This window comes from Montipora capricornis, chromosome 1, assembly GCF_036669925.1.
Source record: "Montipora capricornis isolate CH-2021 chromosome 1, ASM3666992v2, whole genome shotgun sequence".
Classification (NCBI taxonomy): Eukaryota; Metazoa; Cnidaria; class Anthozoa; order Scleractinia; family Acroporidae; genus Montipora; species Montipora capricornis.
The window spans coordinates 9,328,121-9,353,278 of record NC_090883.1 but is presented as its reverse complement, the minus strand read 5'-3'; the positions used below and the strand labels follow the sequence as shown (position 1 = coordinate 9,353,278).

Here is a 25,158-nt window from a genome sequence, read left to right as displayed (position 1 = left end):
CGATAGTGTGCTATCATTAATGCTTCATGTAGAGTAGCCTTAGTGGGAGGCAATCTGTCCGACCGCACCTGTTTTTTCCTGAATAACCACAACCTAGTATCCTTATCCTAATTGGCAGACGAAGTGCTCAAGGGCAGCCTCGGTAGCTTCAGTCGGGTTTTTAGTTGTGCCAAGATCTGCAAGAGCAGTGATAATTTCTGGACTTGCTTCCTGGAACGTTTTGCAACAGGCTTGCTTTCCTTTTCCTGCAGAGCTACCCGTGTCTAGAATTGCAAACAGTCAGAAATTACCTCATTGAAGGAAATTCTTTATTCTTCCAAGCCTCTACGCCATGGTAAATAGGCTTCCAAGGAAAGATTTGTTTTGGAATTAAAGGGATAGAACGGAACTCGACACAATGGCTAGAGTTGCAAGCAGTAAGGAATTACCTCATGTAGGGGTAGAGCAAATTCTGAAGCAACGGTAAGTGAGGGTACGAATGAGATTGACTTTATATTTGCGAGAAAATTGAAATATTACTTCTTAGGCGCACTTGCTCCTGTATAATGAAATAACTTTCATCGGTCATGTGATTTTACGGGGGACACAATTGCTGTACCCCAATTTCATCGCAAGAGCACCCAGCCCTCAGAGTCCGCTTTGCCAATGAGGTTGAATTGGCCTGCAGTTTGCGTTTGTCAACCACCGTGTTTCGGTGGTCAAAGCCCTCGTTCCTAACCCCTTTAATTCCTGAAAAACAATATTAATTTGGTCCTGAAATTGAACAGGTGTTTAATAGCAAGCAGATACATAGAACAATTGGAGACCAGGTGATGAATGAAGACCTCTTTTTAATCGACATTATGTTGACGAACTACACTCTGAGAATATATCTTTTACTATACATTTGGCATAGCTTGGCCTTTACACATTTGTCTTTAAATAGCAAATAAAAAAATAAAAAAAACCTCTTTTGAAATAAAACTAATAGGAAGCAGAGGTAAAAGAAGAAGGTCACGATTTCCATTTTAGCGACATCTGACTAGATTATACCAACAGATTTAGATACCTTTGGTAGTTATGGGGTTTTCCGGTGACACCTTCAAGCATAAACACAAAAATATTACCTTCTTCTTGACTTCTGAACATTGCTTTAGTGCACCATTGTCATACAATGAACACACACTGAAATGCTTCCAGCGCATTTTTGTTTGGATTAAATTAAATTAAATATAGCATACTTGGCATTCTTTCTATTGGCAAAAAACGTGTTACAGTACATCCATAAGTTAACATTTTTTCGACAAACTACAATCATAGACAAGAGTAGTTGGGAAGGTTATGTAAATGAACCACACCAGAGCTGTATTTCAACCTGCTTCTGTTAAAGCTCAAAAGAAATAGTTTCACTTTCTCTTACATAGCCCCCCTCCCCCCTATTCAATGTTGGAAGGTAAGTCAACAATTTTCCACTGAAACCATTCAGTTTTGCACAACATTGAAGGAGGGGGGAGGGGAGAGAAGCAATGAAGACTTCAAAAGTGCTAACCTTCCCAACAGTTTTGTCTAGGATTGTAGTTTCAACAATTTCAAGAGATTATCTTATTAGAAGATTGCAAGAATCTACAACACTGTCTCACATAGTGGCAATGTTATTGGACCATATGAAACTCCAACTAGCACTAAAAGTGGCTTGTGCCATCTTAAACGGTCCATGATCAGGTATGGAACTAGAGCAAAAGATATGAATATCATTGGCCTTAAGTATTGACTGGGATCTCTCTCTTCACTCGACGTGTCATCGTTTTCTATCTTCACATTATCAAAATGACAGAAACTTGTACATGACTCTTCACTACCATGCACATTCTAGAAAGTTTCAGTGTCATTTGACTTATTTGACAAGTATGGGTTAATTTTCTTGTTTATCTGTCTCTTCCGTTGATGAGTCATTTTCAAACTGGGATCTTTTTAAACCAAGGAACCGCAATGCATTGCCACTCAACAGTTTATCCTGCAAGAAAAAGCAAACCAAAATAACAAACCACAATGAAATGAAAGGAAAGGAAAGGAAATTTATTTAAATGTCTAGACGTTCTAGCACTGGAGCGCTAATTGCGGACACTGTAAACTGAAATAAACAATGAAAGTAAATCAAGTCAAATGTTGGTTTTTGAGGAGAGGGGAAACCAGACTACCCGGAGATAAACCTCGCGGTGCAGAGTAGAGAACCAATAACCTCAACCTACATATGACGCCGAGTCTGGGAATCGAACCCGAGCCACATTGGTGGGAGGCGAGTGCTCTCAGCACTGCGCCATACCTGCACCCCAATGATTAAGTTCAAATTCAAGTTCAAGTTCAACTTTATTTCTTTCTTAAAAATATTAAATAACAAGTTCTTCAAGTAACGTGTAACAGAGCAATTATTGTACTACATTAACCTAGAAAATGCACTTAGGGGGTATTTACATGACACCAGGACGACTCAGACCGGTATGAACTTGTACCAACCGGTAAGAGATTTTTGCTGCAGTTTACATGAAACTGCGGTGAAATGCTTGGTGCCTGGTTTCGGGAGGAAATGACATACATACATACATACATAACTTTATTTCGATAAGGATTTTTTTTAGAGTAGCAAAGAAATATGCTAGTATCTCCGAATGTAATCTAAAATAACAATGCAAATTACACAGTAACTACGATATTAAATTACAATAGCTTAGATTATAATGTTACGATAAAACTAAACAAAAGTATGTACAATGAGATAAGACCTAATAAAAACTAAAATACATATCACTTGACATTGTTCCTAAAATTAGTTACGCTGGGCGCAGTTCTAAGTTTATCAGTTAAGTTATTCCAGTATTTAGTAGCAGTGAATTTAAATGAGTTTTTGCCACAGTTTGTAGTGTTCACACGAGGTTGGTACAACTTATTTATACCTCTAAGCCCTTGAGTATTACGTCTCGGAATGAGTAAGGATGTGATATACGCAGGTGTTAAAGCATGAAGTGCTTTATAGACCATTATAAGCATGTCTTGTATTCTTCTTGTTTGCAAAGTTGTCATATTCAAATTGTTGAGCAGAGTTTCGTATGTGTTGTTATTGTCATCAAAAATAAGACGTAGAGCCTGCTTGTTTAGCAATTCTAATTTTCGCGCGTTTCCGGCTCCGCAAAAGTGCCATACATTACTACAATATAGAAAATACGGCATGATGAAAGCTTTATACAACCTAGTTTTAGTATTACTGGATACAATATTTCTGAAACGCTTAATAACCTTAGGCTGGTTGTTGACACGATCACAGCTGTCGGAAACATGTTTACTAAACGTTAATTTGCTGTCTAAGTTAACCCCTAATAAGTTAATTTGATCTTTTTTCTTAATTTCAATATGACCTACTTTAAAATTGTATTTACGGCTAGTTTCTCCCAAGATCATTACTTGAAAAATTTCAGGATTAGCTTTCAATCCGTTTATCTTGCACCAGTGAACTGCATTGTCAAGTTCATTTTGCACTGTAAGATGGAGTGCTGCCAGGTCCTCATGTGAGTCATAGATTTGATGATCGTCTGCAATGTTTAAATTGGCTTTAAAACAAAGAGGAAAAGATCATTGATAAAGATATTAAATAAAAGTGGACCAAGAGTGCTCTCCTCAGGAACTCCTCGTTTAACACGTGGCCAAGGAGAGTATGTGTCGCCGATTTTCACTCTTTGCTCTCTATCCTGCCAGTAATCTTTTAAAAGATGACATGTATGGTGGTTCAAACCGTAGGCCCTTAGTTTAGAAGTGCATGCGGTAGGCTGTCAAAGGCTTTAGACAAATCTGTGGAAATTGTTGCTACAAGTCTGTTGTTGTCAAGGCTGTCCTTCGAGTCTTCAACCATTCTTAATAGCGCCGTTTGGCAACTGTAACTTCTACCATAAGCTGATAGGTAGTCAGAGAGGATTCCATCGAAGTGAGCTTGAAGCTGGGAGGCAAGTAGTTTCTCAAATATGTTGTTAATAGCCGGTAAAACAGATATTGGTCTATAGTTTGTTTTACTGAGTTCATTGTCCTTTTTAAATAAAGGTGTGACTTGGCCTTTTTTCCAGTTCTTAGGATAATTGCATTGTGCAATCGAGGCATTGAAGATAGAGCAAAGAGGAAAGCATATCACTGATGCAGATTCTTTAAGCAGTCGCGGAGTAATGTGGTCGTATCCACTTGACTTGTTTACTTTGATTTCTTTCAAAAGTTGCTCTATGTAGATGGTGCTAATGGGTGAGAAACCAAAATCTCTACGCTCCATGTCATTTTCTAAAATGGCTCGGACACTGGGATGATCTTGAAAATCGCCAGTGCTGTCCACAGGACCATTTCTAGGAGGTTTATCTGGACATAGTAAATCACAATTGAGATCACCCAAAGGGAAGACGCTTTCGCCTTTTCCAGTTGAGGCTTCCAACAAACTGGCAAGTTCCTTTCTCCATATGTTCTTTGGGAGTGAGGGTGATCTATAGAGACCGATTAATGTTGACCATACGTAGCGAAGTTTTAGTTTGGCAGCAATGCATTCAATCCCAAGATGCTTTTCCAGATGTTTCAAAAGTTGGTCGATGATGTCATTGCGGATATACATAATAACACCACCTCCAAAGCAATTTCTATCCACTCGAAGTAAGCGAAAGCCTTGAATTTGAAACTGGCTGTTTGGAAGACTTGCACCAAGTTTCGTTTCCGTAATAATAAGCACATCGAAAAGGAGCTATGAAAGCCAAAGTTTGACATCAGCAAATTTAAATCCCGCAAATCCATTGACATTTATGTGACCCACTTTACAATTTTTCACAAATCGTTTTGCAACATCGTCGTACCCTGGCAAGACACCAATGTCAGAGTCTTCATGAGGGTCAAGAGTCATACTTTGATCAGATGATAAACTGACGATGGCTAATGGAAGAGACGTGAGGGTTGATAAACAGGGAGGACACGTCCACGCAAAATTGTCCTCTCTCTGTAGCTGTCGGGCTGTCGGTATTACTTACGTGTTACGCCGCCACACTTTATGTGACACCATTTTGAACAAAGATCACATGCAATTGCCCTGTGGTTCTTAGCCACAGATTTGTGGCAGACAGTACATTCTGTAGCGCTAGGACTAGGATTGGGATGGATATCACCACAGAGGCAGAAACAGTCGTGGTGTTTGTTGCTATTCGAAGAAGACAGTATCGACGGATTGAAAGTTGCAATTCCATTTGCCCAGTAAGGAATCCTTCGGTGTAGAAAGCGTTTACAGTAGATTATGGATCTGTAATAGATTCGCCAAACGGTCGGTAAGATGTGATAATCGCAAGATTGTTGAGAACGCCTGCTTAGAACTTGATATTTTGAAGAAAAAGTGGTGAAATGTAGAAAAATGCAGAGCAAAATGGCGGAGCTCGATGAAACCCGTCCGACCTTCATGACCGCTGACCCAATCCAATAGTTTGTCTAATGAATATATTGCTGACCCAAAAGCATAAAGACTTGAAATTTCCGGACCCGGTCTGAGATTTATTGTCATTTACATATGAGAACGGTACGAACTCTGACCGGTACGAGAGTTTCTCGTCCAGCGACCGAGACGCAATCAGACTGGTATGAGTTCATTAATATTGTGTGGCTGGTGTTATGTGAACGGTAAAAACGAGATGCATGAAGGCCGATACAAACTCAGGTCGGTCTGAGTTGTTACTGCTCTCATGTAAATTCCCCCTTACATAGACACTGCACTCGTTAAAGAGAGCCAGTTGGGGACAAAAGGGTTTAATGTTCATCTAACTAGTTGTTGAAATGAAAAGAATAATAAACTGAACAGACACAAACTGAATTTTACTTTTGTTTTCTTACAACAATTAAATGTTCCGCACTAGCAGTCTTTTTCCTGCATCATGGATACAAAACTTGCACATTTATTCATAGCTTTAATCCCAAATTACCCTTAGTTGTGGTCTGTCATTGTAAACTTCCTCAATGAGCTTTCCAGGATGGTGTTCCCCCAGCGGAAACGGATAGTCACTTCCTAAGAGGACATTTTCCTAATGAAGGATAAAGGAATAATTCTTTACTCAGCTTATCATATCTCATCATGCAGCCAGGACTAATTCAGCTATCATGTGAACAATACTTACCAGAGGACTTCTTCAACTCAACAGGGTTCGCATGGCTGTAATTATTGTTTTTTGGTTCTCTGATGTTTGTTTTCCAGGTCCCTGTTTTTCACACACCCTTTGAACAGGTCCCGGTGGGAACCTCATAAAAGGTCTCCAGTCAAAAAGTATCAATATGTTCATTACAATTTAAGTGATAAACACATGCATTTGTCTTTGGCATGATAAAATGTCAACTTGGAATTTAGAATGTTAATATTGCGTACTATATTAGTAATTCATCATAAGCACTTGAAATGTACACAAGTTATTCTCTCTTAATCTGCAAATATTTACCTGACCAATAAAGTCAACCAGGTATTTGAGAGCGTTTTCGTCATGAACAAGAGAGTCTGTAAAGATCTGACCAATGTACTTTCTGCAACAAAACATTCAATGATTTATTTTTAAATGGTTTAGCTGCTAGATGCAATTTCAAGGAAAAAGCCTTAAAGGAGGGGTAAAGAAAACTGCTTCATGAAGATGAGGGAAACATTATAAAGGACTCCTGTCTATTCCTGAGAACAGCATTCCATGCATGCTGCAGCCTTTTCCTTGAACTTGCATGTAGCAGCTAAACCATTTAAAATTAAATCATTGAGCTGCAGGCTTCATAAAGTTAAAGGTGTCTCCGATGTTGCTACACGTTGGTCCTTCCAGCTAATAGCAAAATTCTGGAAAACTAACCTGGGACTGACATTATTTTCCACTGCACAAAGATCCGGCCTGACATTGAAACCATGTTCGATTCGACCAATGGTGAATGGAAATGAGCCTCCTGTGAATTAAAACAATAATAATAATAATAATAATAATAATAATAATAATAATAATAATAATAATAATGATAACAAAAAGAAGAAGAAGAAGAAGAAACAACTTACAATAATAAGCTATATACAAGATAAGATATGGATAAGGTATATACAAAAAGTGTCAAATGATAGAGTTTTTTAACCTTCAACAATTGTTAAATTCAAACCTAAAAAAACAGGATACCTCCATGAGCAAAACAAACTTTAAGTCCTGGATATCTCTCAAAAACTCCACCAAATATCATGCAGCAAATAGCCTGAGCTGTCTCACAGGGCATCCCTTGAAAAAAAGATGACAGATCAGATTTGATACCAATGTCTAATCAGCGTAATATTTCCAGCTTGTAAAGATCATTATGTGGTGTTTTAAAAGATGATATATACAGCTGCCATGCATATGTTGTAGTTAATAGCGAAGCTCTGCGTCAAAGGCGAGCACGCGAAGGAGTATAGTTAAGAAAAGAAAATATGGTAACCCATCTTGGTTTTAGCTATTAGGTCAGTGACCGTCCGTACGTCTGTCCACCCCTCCATTTATGCCAATGTGACCAGTATCACATGACCATATCTCGGGCTCAAGTTTAGAGTGCCTGTGCCCAACACGGTGGCCACATACTCCAGCTGGTTTACAGCACACCTCTTTGATATTGGAACATCCATGTTATGGTCAAGTGACACCTGTCAAAACAAGGTATCCGCTGACCAGTATCACGTGACCAAATTGCAGGCTCAGGGTTAGAGATCATCCCATTCAGCTGCTTTTTTTTTAGTTTGACCGCTGACCAGGTAATGGTTTTCGATTGGATCGCAGGCTCGAACCAGGTTAACTTCTTGAAACATAAAAAAGAGGCTTACTGTTTCGCGCGCTTTCTGTCGCTTGACACGGCTACACGGCATACTACGTCAACTAAAGCACTTAACAGTCGACGCTTTTCGTGTGCAGGGTAAGACACATTATGCTCATTAATTTGACCATTAAGCTTTTTAACGTCACCCAAAAAATCGTAACATTATGCCGAAAATTATGCTCGTGTGATGCTGGCTGGATTTCGCCCTTGAATCCACGGTACCACCCAAACAAGTCCCCAAAGCTTAAAACGCAACATTTTAATATTTGTGTTTTACTCTTAAGACCAAAAACAACACGGTATATCTAAAATGTGGAAAGCATGTTAATACAAGTATTGTATGTCAGCAATTTGGTCTATGTTTATCTCTTGTTGTATGGAAGCATTAAAGTGCTACTATGACCAAAAAAACAATTTTTATTTTTCTTTGGATTTCAAAACTATGTTAACTAAACAGTAACTGATCGAAGTTTTAAGCCTTGATTTCAAAAAGGAACCTGTTTAGTTTAACTGGAATTTTCCTGTTTAATGGTCCGCCATTACTAACTTTAAAATCTTGAGACAGCTGGATCGAGGAGAAAATGACGACAAAGACTCACTAAAATTTGGCCAGTCAAGTTTTGAGCAATCACACTTTCAAAATCTGAAGAAAAAAAAGAAGTGATTTTTTGAGTATAGTAGCACTTTAATGAACATTCAATGTAGTCTTGAAACGCAAGGTCTTGCAAATGTCCATGATTGTTGTCAGGATGACTGCCAAGCCTGATGGACCTGGTACAATGCTGTAACCAGGCCACTAAACCAAAAACCAAGCCTTAGAAAGAGCTGAATAATCAGACAAGAGGCAAATCCGATATTTTTTTCTTACACTTTCACTGAAAATAGGGAAAATATTAGTTTTGTAGCATTATGCTAAAATTATGCTCTGACTATGCCATTATGCCCAAAATGTGTCTAACCCTATTTGTGTTCAGGTGGAAAACCTGATGAAAATATCTTTTTCCTGCATTTTTAGCAAGTTTGACTTATAGCTATCAGGACCACACTGGTGGCTACGCAGTTCTTTAAGTCAAGCATCGGAGGGCTATAAACCTAATGCATCCCCCCCCCCCGGGCAAACCATAGAAATTTGAACTTTTGAAGATTGGATTTGTCTGTCTGTCCTTTTTTGTAAGCCAAAAGCTCACAAATGCTATATCTCTTCCTCTAAAATCTAAAATCTCGTCCAAACACGTGTTCTATGGCTGTTAGTGACTTCGGCGCCCAAAAAAAAAAAATTCATTTGAAACCTGACTCTTCCAGTTCAATTTTCCCCACCCCACGCAGGCAAAGGTCAAATTCCCCACTCCCCAGGCACAGAAGATAGTTGAATGCCCGGGGTTTGCCCGGGAAGGGGGTTGGGGAGGAAGGATGTTGAAGTTTCGAATCCATCGGCGCATTATTTGTTTAGAGCTGCTTTTTGGTCTGTATTGCAATTTTTGGCATATGTTTAGAAGATTTTTAATTTTAATCTCATAAGGTTGCATGATGCGTGGACGACCTATGACAGAGGATGCAGAAACGAAAGAAGAGAGAAAGAGAACGAGAACGACAAAACAGTATACCAGTAAATACCTCAAACTTGGTGGAAGAACTTCAGTCTACAAATTCTCTTCTTGGACACTAAACAGTTGTTATTTTTACGGATGCGTTATTTCACTCGTGAGAGATACTTTCAGCACTGGAAGATAAAATTCGTATCCCCGCACGGCCATGTAATGTCCTCTATTTGTGGGGTAACTTCTTCCACCACATTTGAGCTATTACTGGTGTACCGTTTTGTGGTTGTCCTTCTCTTTCTCTCTTCTTTCGTTTCTGTTCTTCTGTCATAGGCCGTCCAGGCATCTTGCAACCTTAGTAGATTCAAAATTAAAAATCTTAAGGTAAGGCTCATGCCAAAAACTGCAATTCAGAGCAAAATGCAGCCCTAAACCAATTAAAAATAAACACTGTTTATGCCTGACCTTGCTTAAGCCTGCCAACAACCAGTCCCTGGTCAGCAGTGAACTAAAAAAAAAACATGTGACCTCCATAAGGTCCAGCTTGAGCCCACAATATGGCCACGTGATACTGGTCAGCAGATACCTTGTCTTGACAGGTGTCAATTGATCATAACATTGATGTCCAATATCAAAGATGTATGCTGTAAACTAGCTAGAGTGTCAACTGGAGTATTCCCGCCTGATGCGCTCTGAACATGAGTCTGTGATATGGTTATGTAATACTGGTCACATCGGCATACATGGAGGGGTGGACGGACGTACGGTCCTACGGTGACCAAAACCAAATCTTAAGTATGGTGCTCCGTGTGCGCGCGGAGCTCCGCTATAAGATCAAACGCAGGTATAATGGCTGATAACCGAGATCCAGTGAATCTATGAAAAGGCTATAACTGCATTATCTGAGGTTGAGAATTTATTATTATTTATTTATTTTATTTATTTATTATTTAACACATTGTGACAACGTCCAAATATGGTCTTAGCGGTCAGTATTCGTCATGCGTACTCAACAGATATCCTGCGATATACGTAATTTTGTGTCGCGGAGAAAAATGGTAGTTTTTCCAGCTTTTTCCCCAATAAAGGTAAAAAAGTGTGCTTTGTCATCAATGTGTTGAATAATAAAACAATTATCCTGCTCAATCTCGTGGAATATCGCCTGATTTTAGCCAACTGGGCCTACGGCCTCGTCGGCTAAGTATCAGGCGATATTCCGTGTGATTTCGCAGGATAATTGTTATCGCAGGATATCTGTTGAGTACGCCAACGAATATCATGCATGCTACGACCATATTTGGACATTGTCACAATGTCTTGAATAATAATTGTTAAATGTCAGCCTACAAGTCTTATACGCATGTTCAGTACGGAAAACTCGTACTTGTGGTCGTCCTCGTTCTCCAATCTAAAGGTCCCTAATGTCTAAAGGGTCAAAGGAAAGTACACACATGAAGAGGACATTAATGTGCTACCTTGTACATTCGATTTAAAATGTTGACTGTGTACGGGGTGTCTTGAAACCAAAGACCCCTAAGACAAATAAAAGACCCCAAGACTCGAAAACGAAGAAAGTAACCAAAAACCCTCAATTTCTCAATGTAGCCAACCCTTGGCCTAACAACCAACTTAAGGCCTAGTTAGGCCTAGGGTTAGCCAAATTGAGGGTTTTGAGTTACTTGATTTGTTTCGAATCTTAGGGTCTTAGGGGTCTTTCTTTTCAAGAAACCCACGTGTTAGGGTTAGGGTTAGGGTTACCGTGGTATGAACCTTGTCGGTTATGTGGGGAAATTATTAAGGGAGCTTATATGACACAACCCAAAAGCTTCCTTAAACCTTACAGACAACACACACCAGAACATAGTCGTGTAGAGCCACCTGAGGTCATAGCACATACATACATGCTCTCATGGATAAAAGGAAGGCTGTTTTTTCGTACATGAAATTGAGCTTGCTCTTTTTTTATTACAAAAATACTTTAAGTGTTACCATGATGAAATTCGCATCTTTCCTATCTAAGCCATTTTAAGACATAAGCTTGCAGTCTCTTTTTGTTCCAGAGATATTCAAGTTTTTAAATATGCAAATTAGCTAAGTGATGACGTCATAACTCAACTGAATTTTGATGAAATATGATGAAAAGAGATATCTCAGCCAATTTGTATCAGATTCTCTCCAGTGAGATTCTAGTAGATGTGCTCCACAATATGCGCATACCAGTTTTGTTACCATGGCAATATACTGGGTTACAGACGTCCCTGATTTTAAAGGCTTTGCTGGCCACCATTGGCATTCTATTTTGATATTTGCCAATGGTTCCTCATCTGCATGATCCTGCACGCATGTAAATATGATAGGCCGAGTTTGTGGCCTTGTTAAATGTTTTTCTAGCTTAAGATCAACAAAATATTGAAATCAGGTTGGAGGGAACTGGAAAAGAGTGAGTTGTCATGGCAACCAATTTCCTGATAGCCGTAGGTGTGTTGCCTGTAGTACTACTGGCCTACCAAGTTTCAATGGTCTCTGCTGCAAATTAACTGAGATAGCTCTATTTATATACTTGATGTTATATTGGGTTGAGTGAATGACGTCAATTATTTGTCAGTTGTCTGTTTTAAAACCTGTATATCACTAACTCAAATATAAAGAGATTTTCATAATTTTTTTAAATAGACATAGCTTGATAGCTAACAACTGCTTACATCCTACTTTTGACTTACCAACAAGCCATGGCAGCCAGTATTTTGACGTTCTTACGGTTGACTCCATATCCCAAGGATGAACAAAAACACCACAACCCAATTCTTCAGCTGCCTTAAAGCAAAGAAAAAAGAGTTAAAGAAACATGCAACAACAATATTGTAATACATGTAATACTGAACAACTGCAGTGTTGTTTTAAAGGGGGTTGTTTCTAAAGAAACTGTGGTGCTGCGTCGGTGGGGAAGTTGTACAATATATGATGAAAATTGTGCTGTTGAAGTTGAAGCATACAAGCTTTCGGCTTCTTCTCGGAGGCCCTGTTCTCACATAAATGAAAAACAAGAATTGTGAACCTGTAAACTGTTAACGGTTACGTGATTTAGCAACACGTGACCGCAACAGATTGTCCCAGATGTGGGGGAGCAGGTATCTTCCAGTGTCACGGCCTATGAAGCCGGATATAGATGGCCTCTTTGATGCCCCGCTCTATCCAACGATCTTCATGGTCTAACACCTCTACTTCAACCTTATGTGCTGTGAGACTTCAGACGAAGCGCTGCTTGGTCTAAGATGCTCCGCGAACCTCGATTTCAAAGTCCGCTCGGTCTCTCCCACATACGAGCTGCCACAGTCCACCCCTTGGCACGTAACCCCATAAATAGGGCCAGAAGTGTCTTCTTGTTTCTGTGGGTCTTTCGGAAACGACAACAGTTGTCTGAGGGTATTATATGGTTTAAATATAGTGTCCACCCCATGTTGTTTCAATGTGCGTCGTAACTCCTCGGACAGCCCTTTGACGGATGGGATGATGATGGCGGTTCGTCTAATAGGTAGATCGTGTTGGCTTTTTTGAGATTTGTTAGTGCTGTCTGAGTCCTGTAATGCCCATTCCGGGTATCCACAATCTTTGACTGCCTTGACATGTTCTAGCTCCGCCTTGGTGTCCTCAGGGTGGCTTGGAACTGTGTTGGCCCTGTGAAACAGGGTACGGACACCACTCATCTTATGCTCCAGTGGGTGATTTGACTCCCACTTGAGGTATTGGTCCGTGTGGGTAGGTTTCCTACACACTTTGATTCTCAGTGAGCCATCATCCTGCCGTACAGTACACATGTCAAGAAACGCTAATTCTCCATTAGACTCTGTTTCCGTCGTGAGCTGTATGTTAGGATTGATGCTGTTCAGGTGCTGTGTAAATTCATTGGCATCATATGAAGTTATCTTGCAGTTAGTGTCCTCCACATATCTGAGCCACCACCCAGGTGGGATGGGTGCAGTCGAAATAGCTGATTCCTCAAAGGCTTCCATGTATAAATTGCAGACCAGGGGTGAGACTGGTGACCCCATCGGTGCTCCGTGAATCTGGCAGTAGAACTGACCATCAAACACAAAATAAGTGCAGTTGAGACAGATGGTGAGGAGCTTTGCGATGTCAGATGGATTCATATTTGTGCGGTCTGTCAGGGTGGGATCCTGTCGTAGTTTCTTCTCCACTAATTCAATTGCCTTATCAACCGGTACACTAGTGGACAGGGATTTGACGTCATAGGGTCGAAGCTGTTCTGTGTCATCCACATGACTTTCCCTCATCTTCTCAGCAAAATGCTGAGAATTTCTCACATAACTGCTAGACTGACCCACCACGGGTGTGACTAGATCTGCAAGGTGTTTTGCACACTGGTAAGTGATGGTGTTGACAGTGCTCACAATTGGGCGTAGTGGGACACCTTCTTTATGAATCTTGGGTAGTCCATAAAATCTCGGCGGGGCATCTGTTGTTGGGTATAATTTTCGGTACAGCTTGGTATCAGTAGCGCCTTTTTCTTTCAGTTCTTGAAGGGCAGAAAGCAGTTCTTTCTTGTATGCTGGTGTTGGGTCCCGCTTGAGTCTCATGTACGTTTGTTCGTCATTCAGCACGAATGATGAACAAACGGTCACGTGATTTAGCAACACGCGACCGCAACAGATTGTCCCAGATGTGGGGGAGCAGGTATCTTCCAGTGTCATGGTTTAATCTGTTGCGGTCATGTGTTGCTAAATCACGTGACCGTTAACAGTTTACCAGTTCACAATTCTTGTTTTTCATTTATATGTGAACAAGCCTCCGAGAAGGAGCCGAAAGCTCGTACGCTTCAACTTTCTATAAGTACTGTGTATAAGTTTTTAAAACTAGTTTAACAGTATGTTTTCACCAGTACAGTGTAACATTCATAAAAGTACAGTAGAGGTCATAAACTCACAGAAGGAGCCATCAAAGGCAGACAATGTGAAATTACCGAAGCTGACAATCACTAAGTTTAACGGAAAATACGAAGCTTGGCTACCATTCTGGAGCAAATTTGTTGCAGAAGTTGACTCAACAGATTTAGGGGCTGTATCGAAGTTCGCATATTTGAAAGAACTGATAGAGCCTAAAGTAAAAATAAGCATAGATGGCCAGCCATTCACAACTAAAAGACACGACCGTGCTAAAAACATTCTTCTGACGGAATATGGGAAACAGTCTGAGACAGTCAATGCATACATTTCGAACATCATGACTTTACCAGTGATCACCGGTACAAATCCACGTCAAGTAGACGACTTTTACAAAAAGCTTGTGCACAACGTTCAGAGTTTAGAAACAATGGGTAAATTGCATGACGTGACCGGAAACATTCAGGCGGTCCTAGACAAATTCAAAGGGATCAAAGCAGGTCTTGTGCAGGACCAGCTTGGATGCCAGGATTGGGACTTCCCCAAGTTAATTGAGGCCTTACGATGTTGGGGGGAAGTAAACCCAGTTGAAGTGATGGGAACTACTCACTCCAAAACTCCAAAAGACTTTCCAGACGCACGAGAGAGTACGAGGGTGTGTCTACTGTGAGAGAGAGACAACCACAAATCTAATGACTAATCAACGGAAGAAGTTATTAAGCTCAAAATGTCTATGCTTTAACTGCACTAATGGGAAGCATAGGGCTACTGACTGCCGGAGTCACTCAACTTGTGGCAAATGTGGCAAAAAACATCATACGTCTATCTGCGATAGCGATAGAGGGGCTCAACTATTGACAGCCGCTTGTCTGTCCAACGACACTGCAGTTTATCCGGTTTTTGTGGTAGAAGTAGAAGGGGTTAGATGTCATGCATTACTAGATACCGGAGCAGGGAGTTCTTACGTATCAGCAACCCTCTCCTCCCTGGAGTGTTCCTAACTATTCCTTAGCGAACGTAGTCTCTCCACTTGACAACGCACTAGCAAACTCTAGCTGTGGAACATTTGAGTGCCACTTGTGAACAGGGTTCGTGCAACCCCTTGAAGTCCTTGAAAAGCCCTGGAATTTAATTTTGGACTTCAAGGGCGCTTGGAAAGCCCTTGACAAAAAGGATTTTGCGGAAAACTGCTTGAAAACTCCTTGAATTTTTGCTTGCTAAGTCAAAGGAGACATTTCAAAAATCTGAGCCCAAAACTGACTATTAGAGAAACATTAAAACCTAAAATTAAAATATCCATGCGTGCATTTACCTTGCAGGATGTGGTAAGGAATATCAAGGTAGGCTTTTTCAGCAAAGAAAACACTGAAACACCATGTATGGCATAGAAATATTCTTATAGACTCCTTGAAAATTCAATTTCTGGCTCTTGAAAACGCCTTGAATACTCCTGGAATTTTATAGACAAAATCCAGCACGAACCCTGTGTGAAGCTGGAACGAGGCCTGTCCAAAGACCTTGATGGCACCCTCTTCAATTTTCTGAGCAGCGTATATGGTAGGACTACCACTAACAAGGTTGTCTACATAAAGGCTCTTTTTTATTTCTTGGATCAGTCTCGGAAAGGTGGCTCAGCATGCTTCTAAGTGCTGCTTGATTACTCCTCCTAACAAGAACGGGGATGGTGCTAGACCAAATAATGTGTGCGTGAAGAGTAATACCTTTACCCGTCGTGTTTCCAAGTCGCTGATCTAATGAAACCGTAGGGCATCTCTATCTTCCTCCCCTATCCTAACTTGAAGAAATGCTTGCTTCATGTCACCTGTCAGAGCCACTCTCAGCACTGCCCACAGCTTACTTTGTAAGGGTGGTCCTGCTTCAAGGCACTCATTGAGGGAAGATGACTTCTCTGATTCACATGCTGAAGCATCATATACAATCCGAAGCTTCGTTGACTCTGCAGTCTATCTCATGACTGCCTTGTGTGGGATGTAAAACTCCTTCCCCACCGGAGGCTCCACGCTCCCTTCCTTTCTCTGCTGCCTGATCACTTCATTATACGGTTCCAATGTGTTGAATCTTTCTATTTCTTGTTATTTCTGCAACTGGTTCTCCTGGGCTTCCTATACGTGGTGCTTGATCTGTTTTAATTCTTGCAATCTCACTAGTTCCAAGTATTAGGTGTACTGGCAACGCTGTTTTTGCGTCCTCATCCAACATCTTCACTCCGTTGAGGTGAGGGTAATGCCCAATGATCTCCAAATACCGTGGATTCTCTAACTCCAGCAAGGCTGCCTTGTCGACTCGAGTTACTTCAACTGCTAACTGAAAATTGCCTTTGCCTAAGTTCCACCTCCCAAATGACCACACCCAACATCATCTTGATCTTTTGAACTTCATGTCGACCCGGTCGCACACCAATTCTATCAAGGAGGGTAGCCCAGCGACCCTTGGGTTGCGTGGAAGACGACGTGCAGTTGCCAGTCTTAACTCCCAACTCTCTGTTATATGGTCAACCAAACCTGTTACCAGAGCTCGAACCACATCACCTGGAGGACAGAAGTCTACGTAAACGAGCATGGTACCTCAAGCGATGTAAGGAGGCCGTTTGGAAACACTGGACAGGAGAGTAAATCAGGTCCCTTAGGGAACGGCACACGCTGAAGCATTTGGGAGAAGAACGCCATCCCAACATTGGTGAGGTCTTGCTTATCAAGTCAGAAGACAAGAACCGTGGCAAGTGGAAGATTGGAGTTGTCACAGATCTCATAAAGGGAGGGGATGGTATCATTAGAGCAGCGAAGTTACGTGTTGGAACATCATGTATAATAATTTTAATCATTTCTATCGCACTGGCTACATTAAAATGATCGCCAGCACGTTACAATCAATTGAAAAAATAATAACTCTCTACATATATACAAATATTAAAGAGCCTAGGTAAAATTACAATATTGATATATAAAAAGGGAAACTAACAAAATATATCTATTCAAAATAAAAATCACCTACAATTAAAAAAAAAAAACTATACAAAACCCTTATAGGCTTGTCTAAATAATAAAGTCTTTAACTGCACCTTAAAGGAGTCCACTGATGTTATTTTCCTTAATGACTGAGGAAGCAAGTTCCATAATTTCGGGGCAGCAGCACAGAAGGCCCGATCCTCTAGTGCTGTCTTTGTGCCCACTCTAGGATGAGCTAAGAGTAGGTCGTTATTTGACCTTAGAGAATAGCTGGATTCTGCTTTAATAGTTATAAGGTCGCTGATATATTTCGGTGCCATACCATTAATTGCCTTATATGTAATCACTAAAACTTTGAATATAATTCTATCATGCACAGGCAGCCAATGAAGTTCCAAAAGCACTAGTTGGATATGTTTGAAGCGAGATATATTACAAATAAGGCGCACGGCAGTATTCTGAACACGTTGTCATTTAGACAGTTGAGTTTGAGGTAAATCATACAACAGACTATTACAATAGTCAATTCGACTCGTCACCAACACATCAAGCAGTTTAGTAGACTCAACTGACAGAAATTTCCTTATTCGCCTAATATTATGCAGATAAAAGTATGATGCACTACAAATTTTATTAATATTAGTGACCATACTGAGCTGCTGGTCAAGCCAACAGCCCAACTTCAAGGGGCACTACACATAGCTTAGCTATGTCTCGTACCAACCAGTAGAAACTCAGTCTTCACATCATTAAGCTTGAGGCGATGCATTAACATCTATTGGCAAAGGTCATCTATGCACCGCTGCATATACAAAGGTGCCTCTACAAGACTCACGCAAACCAGGCTTGAACGATAAATAAGGCTGTGTATCGTCAGCATAACAATGCACTTCTGGAAGATGACGGCTGGTTATCTCCAAAAGTTTTGAAGCATAAATCACAAACAAAATAGGCCCCAAACAAGAACCCTGAGGAACACCGCACTGCAAGGAGAAGCTATCAGAAAGAGTTCCATTGATTGTAATGCGTTGGCTCCTACATGTATCATGCAGGTACGATGCAAACCACTCCAGAATTTTCCCAGAAACGCCAAATCGAGTTTGAAGACTCAATAGCAGACTGCTATGGTCAACAGTGTCAAAAGCGGCACTCAAATCAAGAAAGACCAATAGTGTCACGTGCCCTTCATTCACATTCATCAACATATCGCTTTTAACTCTCAGTAGAGCTGTCTCTGTGGTATGATTCTTCACATAAGCCGATTGCAGGTCAGGGTAGAGACCATTATATGACATGTGCGCAAATAACTGATCTGAAGCTGAACGTTCAACTACCTAGATTAGAAACATATGGCAAATTGCTAACAGGACGGAAATTCTTATACAGAGGATCCAGTCCAAACCGCTTTAAATGAGGATTTACCAAAGCTTCCTTTCAGGCATGAGGAAAGTACACGTTGTCTAGGGATAGATTGATTATATGCTTTATGGTAGGTAACAGTACATCAATGCAATCACTAACCAGTTTGGTCGGCATTGGATCAAGGGCACAACACTTTTTGGAAGTTCTCTGCACTAGCGCAATGACATCTTCATCACTCAGAGGTGTAAACTCATGAAATGGATTCCGCAACTGATTGAGGAAAGTCATATTCAGCAGGGTCACAACAAGTCCACGAGGCAGCATCATCAAGTTCCTTGCGAATGTTAGTTATCTTTTTCACAAAGAAGTTACCCATATCATTTGCAAGCTGGAATTTATCATCATGTGGTATTGTAGCAGCTAATCAGGTTATCAAAAGCACTTGGTGGATTGATGCACAACTCTGAGTCCATGAGATCGCTCAGCAATTAATCAATGTTCACACTCTTGAGATTTCTTTAAGTATGTTTCTTGACAGACACAGCAGGTTTAGGCATTTGAAGACCACAAACAACCGAAAAATGGTCCGAAAACAAGCGATCAATAATGGACTGACATTTCCGCGAAACCATCAAGTCCAAGGTGTGGCCTAGAGTATGAGTAGGTTCTCTGACATGCTGCTCCAGGCCCAGGCAGTCGAACAAATCCTGCAGTTTCCTGGCATGAACATCACTTGGCAGATCAACATGGATGTTGAAATCGCCCAAAATCACAAGTGGACATAATAACAGTCTTCATATAATCAGAAAACTCAGAAAAGAAGACATCAGTTGACACTGGATCCTCAGCACTGTAGGGCACTCGATAGATGACTACAAGACGTAGTCTATATGTACCAGAAACAACGAGCCATTCTGAAAACTCAAAGGATGTACACTCACCAGAAGCTACCATTGTAACCTGCTGAGAATCCCGGAATAAGAGACCAGTTCCACCGGCTGACCTGCTGGCCCTAGGCTGATCTATTAACTTATATCCCTCAGGTGTTGCAAGAGCACGCATAGCAACATCATCAATCGTGAACCAAGTTTCAGTCAACGCAACGAGATCAAATTTAAATTAGGTACATAGTACCACTTCACCTTACGAATGCTTCGCCATCTGAGACTGAATAACGATGTTCTGCAAACGAAACTGTGTAAAAATCATGGCAAAAAAATCCCATTCACAGGCTGCAAACTCGATAATTCAGTGGAGGAAACCCTTAGTCATGTAGATACCATTTTCACCAATGCCAGGGAAGCACAAGAGTAGAAAAATGGCAAAAAAGGCAGGAGGCCCGAAACTCATGGCTGACCATGGTTCACGCACCACTACACTCTGGCGGCGGAAAACCTTGATCCTGAAACTCTAGAACATGCTGAGACTGAGTATAGGTTTACACAAGTTGCCAGCGAGACATAGTGGTTGATTCACGTGCGATTTAGGAATATAAGTGCGAACTCTGAACGTTGCAAATTTTGTTTGTTTTGTTTATCTCCTCTGGAGTCAAACAGGGGAAGGGTGATGAAAAGTGTGCTGTTTGCATTTCGTGACGTTTTGAAATCTTATCTGTAAGCGTGATTTAAAACAGTAAGTCAGAGACAAAAATAGTACATGTAGCTGTCAAAACCTAACGTTCATGTTACACTGTAGGATTTGTTTTTTGGGTGGATTTTGGATAGGTTGTATTAAGGGAGTAAACGGCACATTGTGAGCTTTCATCGTTGTAAGGGACGCGTAATAAACGGAGAAGTTATACCTACATTGGGAGTCGTCTTATTTCCAAAAATAAAAATTTTTGGTTTTATCAACAGAGTTGATAATGTAAAATGACCACCGTACAGGGATTATAAAAGCTGACGCTTTCAGCGTTAGCCCTTCGTCAAAGTGAATCGAGGAATTACGAGTTGTGTGTAGTTTTTACAGTGGAGTAGGAGCTACGCTATTGCTGGTAACATGGCAACGTGAAAAGTAGGAATGCATTTGTTAAATGACAAGCGATCGTTAATACCATGGGAATTAAGGGTGCCACTTTGGAAGATGAATTTTGCTTCAGATTCTTGTGGCTTTCCGTAGTACCTTGACGTAGGGAAAGGCCCCAGATAGGCGTGTGTTGTTTGGAGTGGTTCAGGAGATTAAAATGACGAGCGACTGGCTTAGATGCATCCTTGTCATTCTTGTCAACATCGTGAAGGTGTTCACGGAATTGGTCGCCTAGTTGTCTACCTGTCTCGCCAATGTATAATTTATTGCATAATGTACAGGTTATGCAATAAATGAAATTTGTGGAGGTACATGTGAAACGATCTGTGATCTTAACAGATCGCTTAGGTCCCGATATTTTGCTAGTGTTAAGAGTGAAAAGACAAGGTTTGCATCGTGCGCACATGCATTTGAAAGTGCCGGGTTGCTCGTTAGTTTTGAGTGTGCTTCTAACTAAAAGTTGCCCTGGTTGTTCGGCTTGTGAATTTTTGACAAGAAGTAAATGCACCAAATTCTAGGGGTAGTGATGATAAGATTACTTGCAGTGTCCGGTAATTCTTGATTGACTGTAAGATTCTGAATGGTGCCTGGGAAATTTCGGAAACTTCACTAGCTTTCCTAGACATCAAAGTTTCTATCAGTGGCGACGTTTTATTTACCAGTGTGCACTACAAACCTACAGATTCTCACAGTTATTTGTTGTACTGATCGTCACATCCATCACATGTCAAGACCTCCATTCCTTATTCTCAAGGTCTTAGACTTCGACGTCTATGTAGTGATGACTCCGATTTTTCCAGCAAATCAGAGATGTTCCAGTTCTTCGAAAATCATGGCCATCCTGTCTCTGTGGTCAAAGCGGGTCATCATCGCGCCCAACATTTTGATTGACAGTCAGCACTACAAACGTCACAAAAGGATAAGAATGACAGAATTCCATTCACCCTCACTAAAGTTCCATCCTCATAATCATCAGGGCAATTAATTTTCGCTCATCCGCCCGTGCGAGACGAGTACTCTTGTATCTTGGACGAGTGGACTTCCAAAAGCACTTGTTCTACACGACGAGTAGAGTTTTCCGAAAAAAAAAAGTTCTTTTCTACTGAGATCTGAGTTCCCAAGCATCTCTGGACTTTGTAAACTAGCCTGAGTTTCGCGAATTTTGGTTTCTTTTTATGGCAACCTACCCGTTTTCGCCTGTGTTTTCCGAGAGTATCTGGCTCTGTTGTTTTGGCAAAGACAGGGATCCACATTCCATATATGGAAATGAAGATCTCGTTTGAGGCAAAGCTTCATTAACACTTCAACGAGGTGATTACCGTTGTGGCAAGATAAATGTAGTTGTAGTAAGGCTTGTGATCACCAGGCCTCAGTTGTTTGAAGGGTGGATAGCACTATCCACTGGATAATTCAATTGCTTTCACTAGCCTTTATCCGCTAGATAGTGATTTATCCAGTGGATAGCGTTATCCACCTTTTGAACAACTGAGGCCAGATCATTTCCTTAAAAACAGCCTCAGAATATTGCCGGGACTTATATGTTTCCTCTTAGATCGCAATTTTAATGCCTCATAGATGTGCTGCATTTTCTCAAGTGGTGTATTGGACATAAAGAATGTGAGTGATCCCCGATGTGTGTGTATGAAATGGTGTTGTATTAAAAAGTGAAAAGAACGACAGAAATTGAAATACATGTAACTGTTAAAACAAACACTTGAGATTTGGTACAAAACTGATTATAATATACAATTTCTACGCCTTTTAATGATATTTTGTTATTCACTTAAGACGAGTTTTTTCTGAACTTCGAGCATTGCGCGGCCAAAAATACCATAATAATCTTTTGCCGCCAGTCAATTTTAGTTGGAATCACGTGTGTTTCGCACCACGGAATATTTTGGTGGCCGCTATAATAATTTCGACTCACAAAAAGTCCTGTTCCCTGGCTCATTTCTAACCATTGTCGGAAGGATATGAAGCATTTTGTGGTAGAAAAACCCCTAGGATGCAAATGGGAGATTTGCTTCAGTAGACTTGCCATGAGATGCGAACAATGCCGGCCGTTTGTCACAGAAGTTATGGCTGATTCTGACGGTTTGAGACGGTTTACTGTCGATACTATCTTGCCAAATCAATTCATTAAAGGTATGTAATTGTTTTACTTCTATAACCTAAGTTATTTCAATAACAACTGATACTTTTAAAACTCTGAAATCTCTTTCAAAGGCTGTGTTAAAGCACAATTAGCGTAAGGCTCGAGCGTTAAGCCGGTCGAGCTCAACTTGCGTTCTCCAATTCATTGAGCGAGATTTTCCCTTGAGAAAAAAAAGCTCAAACGAGATTATTTGTGAACTTTATGAAACTGCCAACACTTCGAAATGAAGGTTTTGACCTCACCTGTTCTGTTGAAACCGTAATTTTGTTAGTTGTTTCAGCGTACACGGAATATACATCCTTGAGTTTTTATGCGTTTGGGAATTGAAAATAAGATACACCATTGTGCGAAACCCATATTACTTACCTCGTTCTTGTCAGGCTTGTCCAGGTTTGACCCTAATTAGATGCACGCGGATTTCAATAAGTGTCACGAAGTGTCCCCTTGCTCTTCTCGCCAACTTCAACATCACTTGTGTCTCAGAATACAGACAATTTATGTCACAAAGTGTCCCCCAAATGCTACTCTTTAAGTGAAGATTAGCTGCTGCATTTACCCAAAGCTAAAAATAATGCTGACCTTTACCCTTACCTTATTGTTGAAAATAGGTAGCAAATGCTTAGACTTAAAGGGACACTTTGTGTTGGATGTCAAAATTGGGCGTGTATCTAATTAGGGTCAAACCTGGACATAAGTGGACTTTGGTAGTGACTTTAAATGTTTTAGCTTGTACAGGGGAGTTGTGCATTTGGACGCTGAACATCAGAGGCGGATAGTGGTATTCCTACAGGCTTGACATTTTTCCTTTAACATCATTTATGGGACGAGATTCTTCCTTCCTTGTAGGTTTTTTACATATACTTTAAGTAAGTACTGATGAAGACATTGTTTACAATCTCTGAGGCTCAGCTGGGACTAGTTTCTTTCTTTTTTTTTTCAATTCTTCACAAAGATCAAACCTTGAATAACTCTTGTTTTTTTTAACTTTGATATAAGCTAGACTTAACTCTAGTGAATTGGAAAGTGAAACATTTGTGGCATATTTTATGAGAAATTCAACTCAACAATCGAAATTGAAAGTTGACAATTGAAGCTAAGCTGAACACAATCTTAATGTGTAATTTTAAAGGGGAACTGAAAAGGAAACACTTAAACACTGGGGGTCTCACGAACCTTTTTACGGAAGAAGTGTGCGGGAGATAAGCTGAAAATCAACTCTAAAGGAACCTATCCACGAATACTCGATACCTTTCAAAAAAAAAAAAAAGGACAAAATTACCTTTTGCAAGGTCTAGCGATAGAGTACACCCAGCTGTAACGACAACAGCAGTCCGAAAACGATCTGTAGGAAACCTCACTGAACCGTAACGCAAGTGACAGAAGCTGCTTCCACATCAACTTGACTACTTCTAACTCGAATTATTATCAGATCACCGGTCACAGACAAGGCAATGACAAAAGAACTGTTCACACTATTTTAATAGAAGTGTAATAAGAATTCATCCTAGGTTTGCAATCTCAAGATAGTCCAAAAGCAAGTCTTGACACACTAATTGTAGACTGGATCTCTTATTAGCAGAGTCGGAGAACTCGAAATCTTACAGCAGAAAGATCTTTTCGAACAATTTGCGAACTGGTTGTAACCTTGCAAGAAGGTTTAAGTAAATACGATGAATTCACCGCTTCAAAACGTTTTTCAAAGCTTAGCAGATCTTTCCGAAGTGACTGAATGAAATACCTGTGCAAAATGGTTGGTTAATCGCTTGCACTCAACACAACTTCTATGTGCTCTTCCACCGCGACACAATATGGCCGACGGTACAAGTCCTGATCTGTAAGTAAGATGCGCGCAAGCTCTTATGGGATTTTTGGCCGCTGGCGCGCTTTATTGCTCGATGTTCAAAAAAATCTCGTCTTAAATATATTTTTTGGACAAGTGAATTTAACTTTCGACAACCAAAATCTCAATGTTACTCGTCCAATGGACAAATGGAATGAAAAAAAAGTTTTTTTGCCCTGATCATGCAGTAATTCTTAAATTACTCCAAAATGATCCCAAGACTGGTAGAATCTTTTCGCAACCTCCACTAATTTCATTCAAACGCGAGAAAAACATAGGCAACTTTTTAGCTAGAGGCGCACTCAAAACTAACGAGCAACCCGGCACTTTCAAATGCGCGTGCTCACGATGCAAACCTTGCCTTTCCACTCTTAACACTAGCAAATGTCGGGACCTAAGCGATCTGTTAAGATCACTGATTGTTTCACATGTACCTCTGCAAATGTCATTTATTGCATAACCTGTACGTTATGCAATAAATTATACATTGCCGAGGCAGGTAGACGACTAGGCGACTGATTCCTTGAACACCTTCGCAATGTTG

At 40.5% G+C, this 25,158-nt stretch overlaps 1 protein-coding gene across 2 annotated transcripts in view; it reads right to left on the bottom strand.

The window, feature by feature from the left end:
- Positions 1–810: 810 nt before the first annotated feature.
- The window catches only part of LOC138049150 (2-amino-3-carboxymuconate-6-semialdehyde decarboxylase-like), a 39,065-nt gene continuing 14,717 nt past the window's right edge, over positions 811–25,158 (bottom strand). For both annotated transcript variants that reach the window (XM_068895344.1, XM_068895409.1), the window contains exons 8-13: positions 12,089–12,182; positions 7,167–7,262; positions 6,855–6,945; positions 6,465–6,546; positions 5,958–6,056; positions 811–1,993 (exon numbers count right to left, since the gene is read on the bottom strand). In XM_068895344.1, coding sequence (XP_068751445.1) covers positions 1,892–1,993; positions 5,958–6,056; positions 6,465–6,546; positions 6,855–6,945; positions 7,167–7,262; positions 12,089–12,182 — 564 coding nt within the window. In that variant the 3' untranslated portion in view covers positions 811–1,891. The remainder of the gene's footprint in view (positions 1,994–5,957; positions 6,057–6,464; positions 6,547–6,854; positions 6,946–7,166; positions 7,263–12,088; positions 12,183–25,158) is intronic.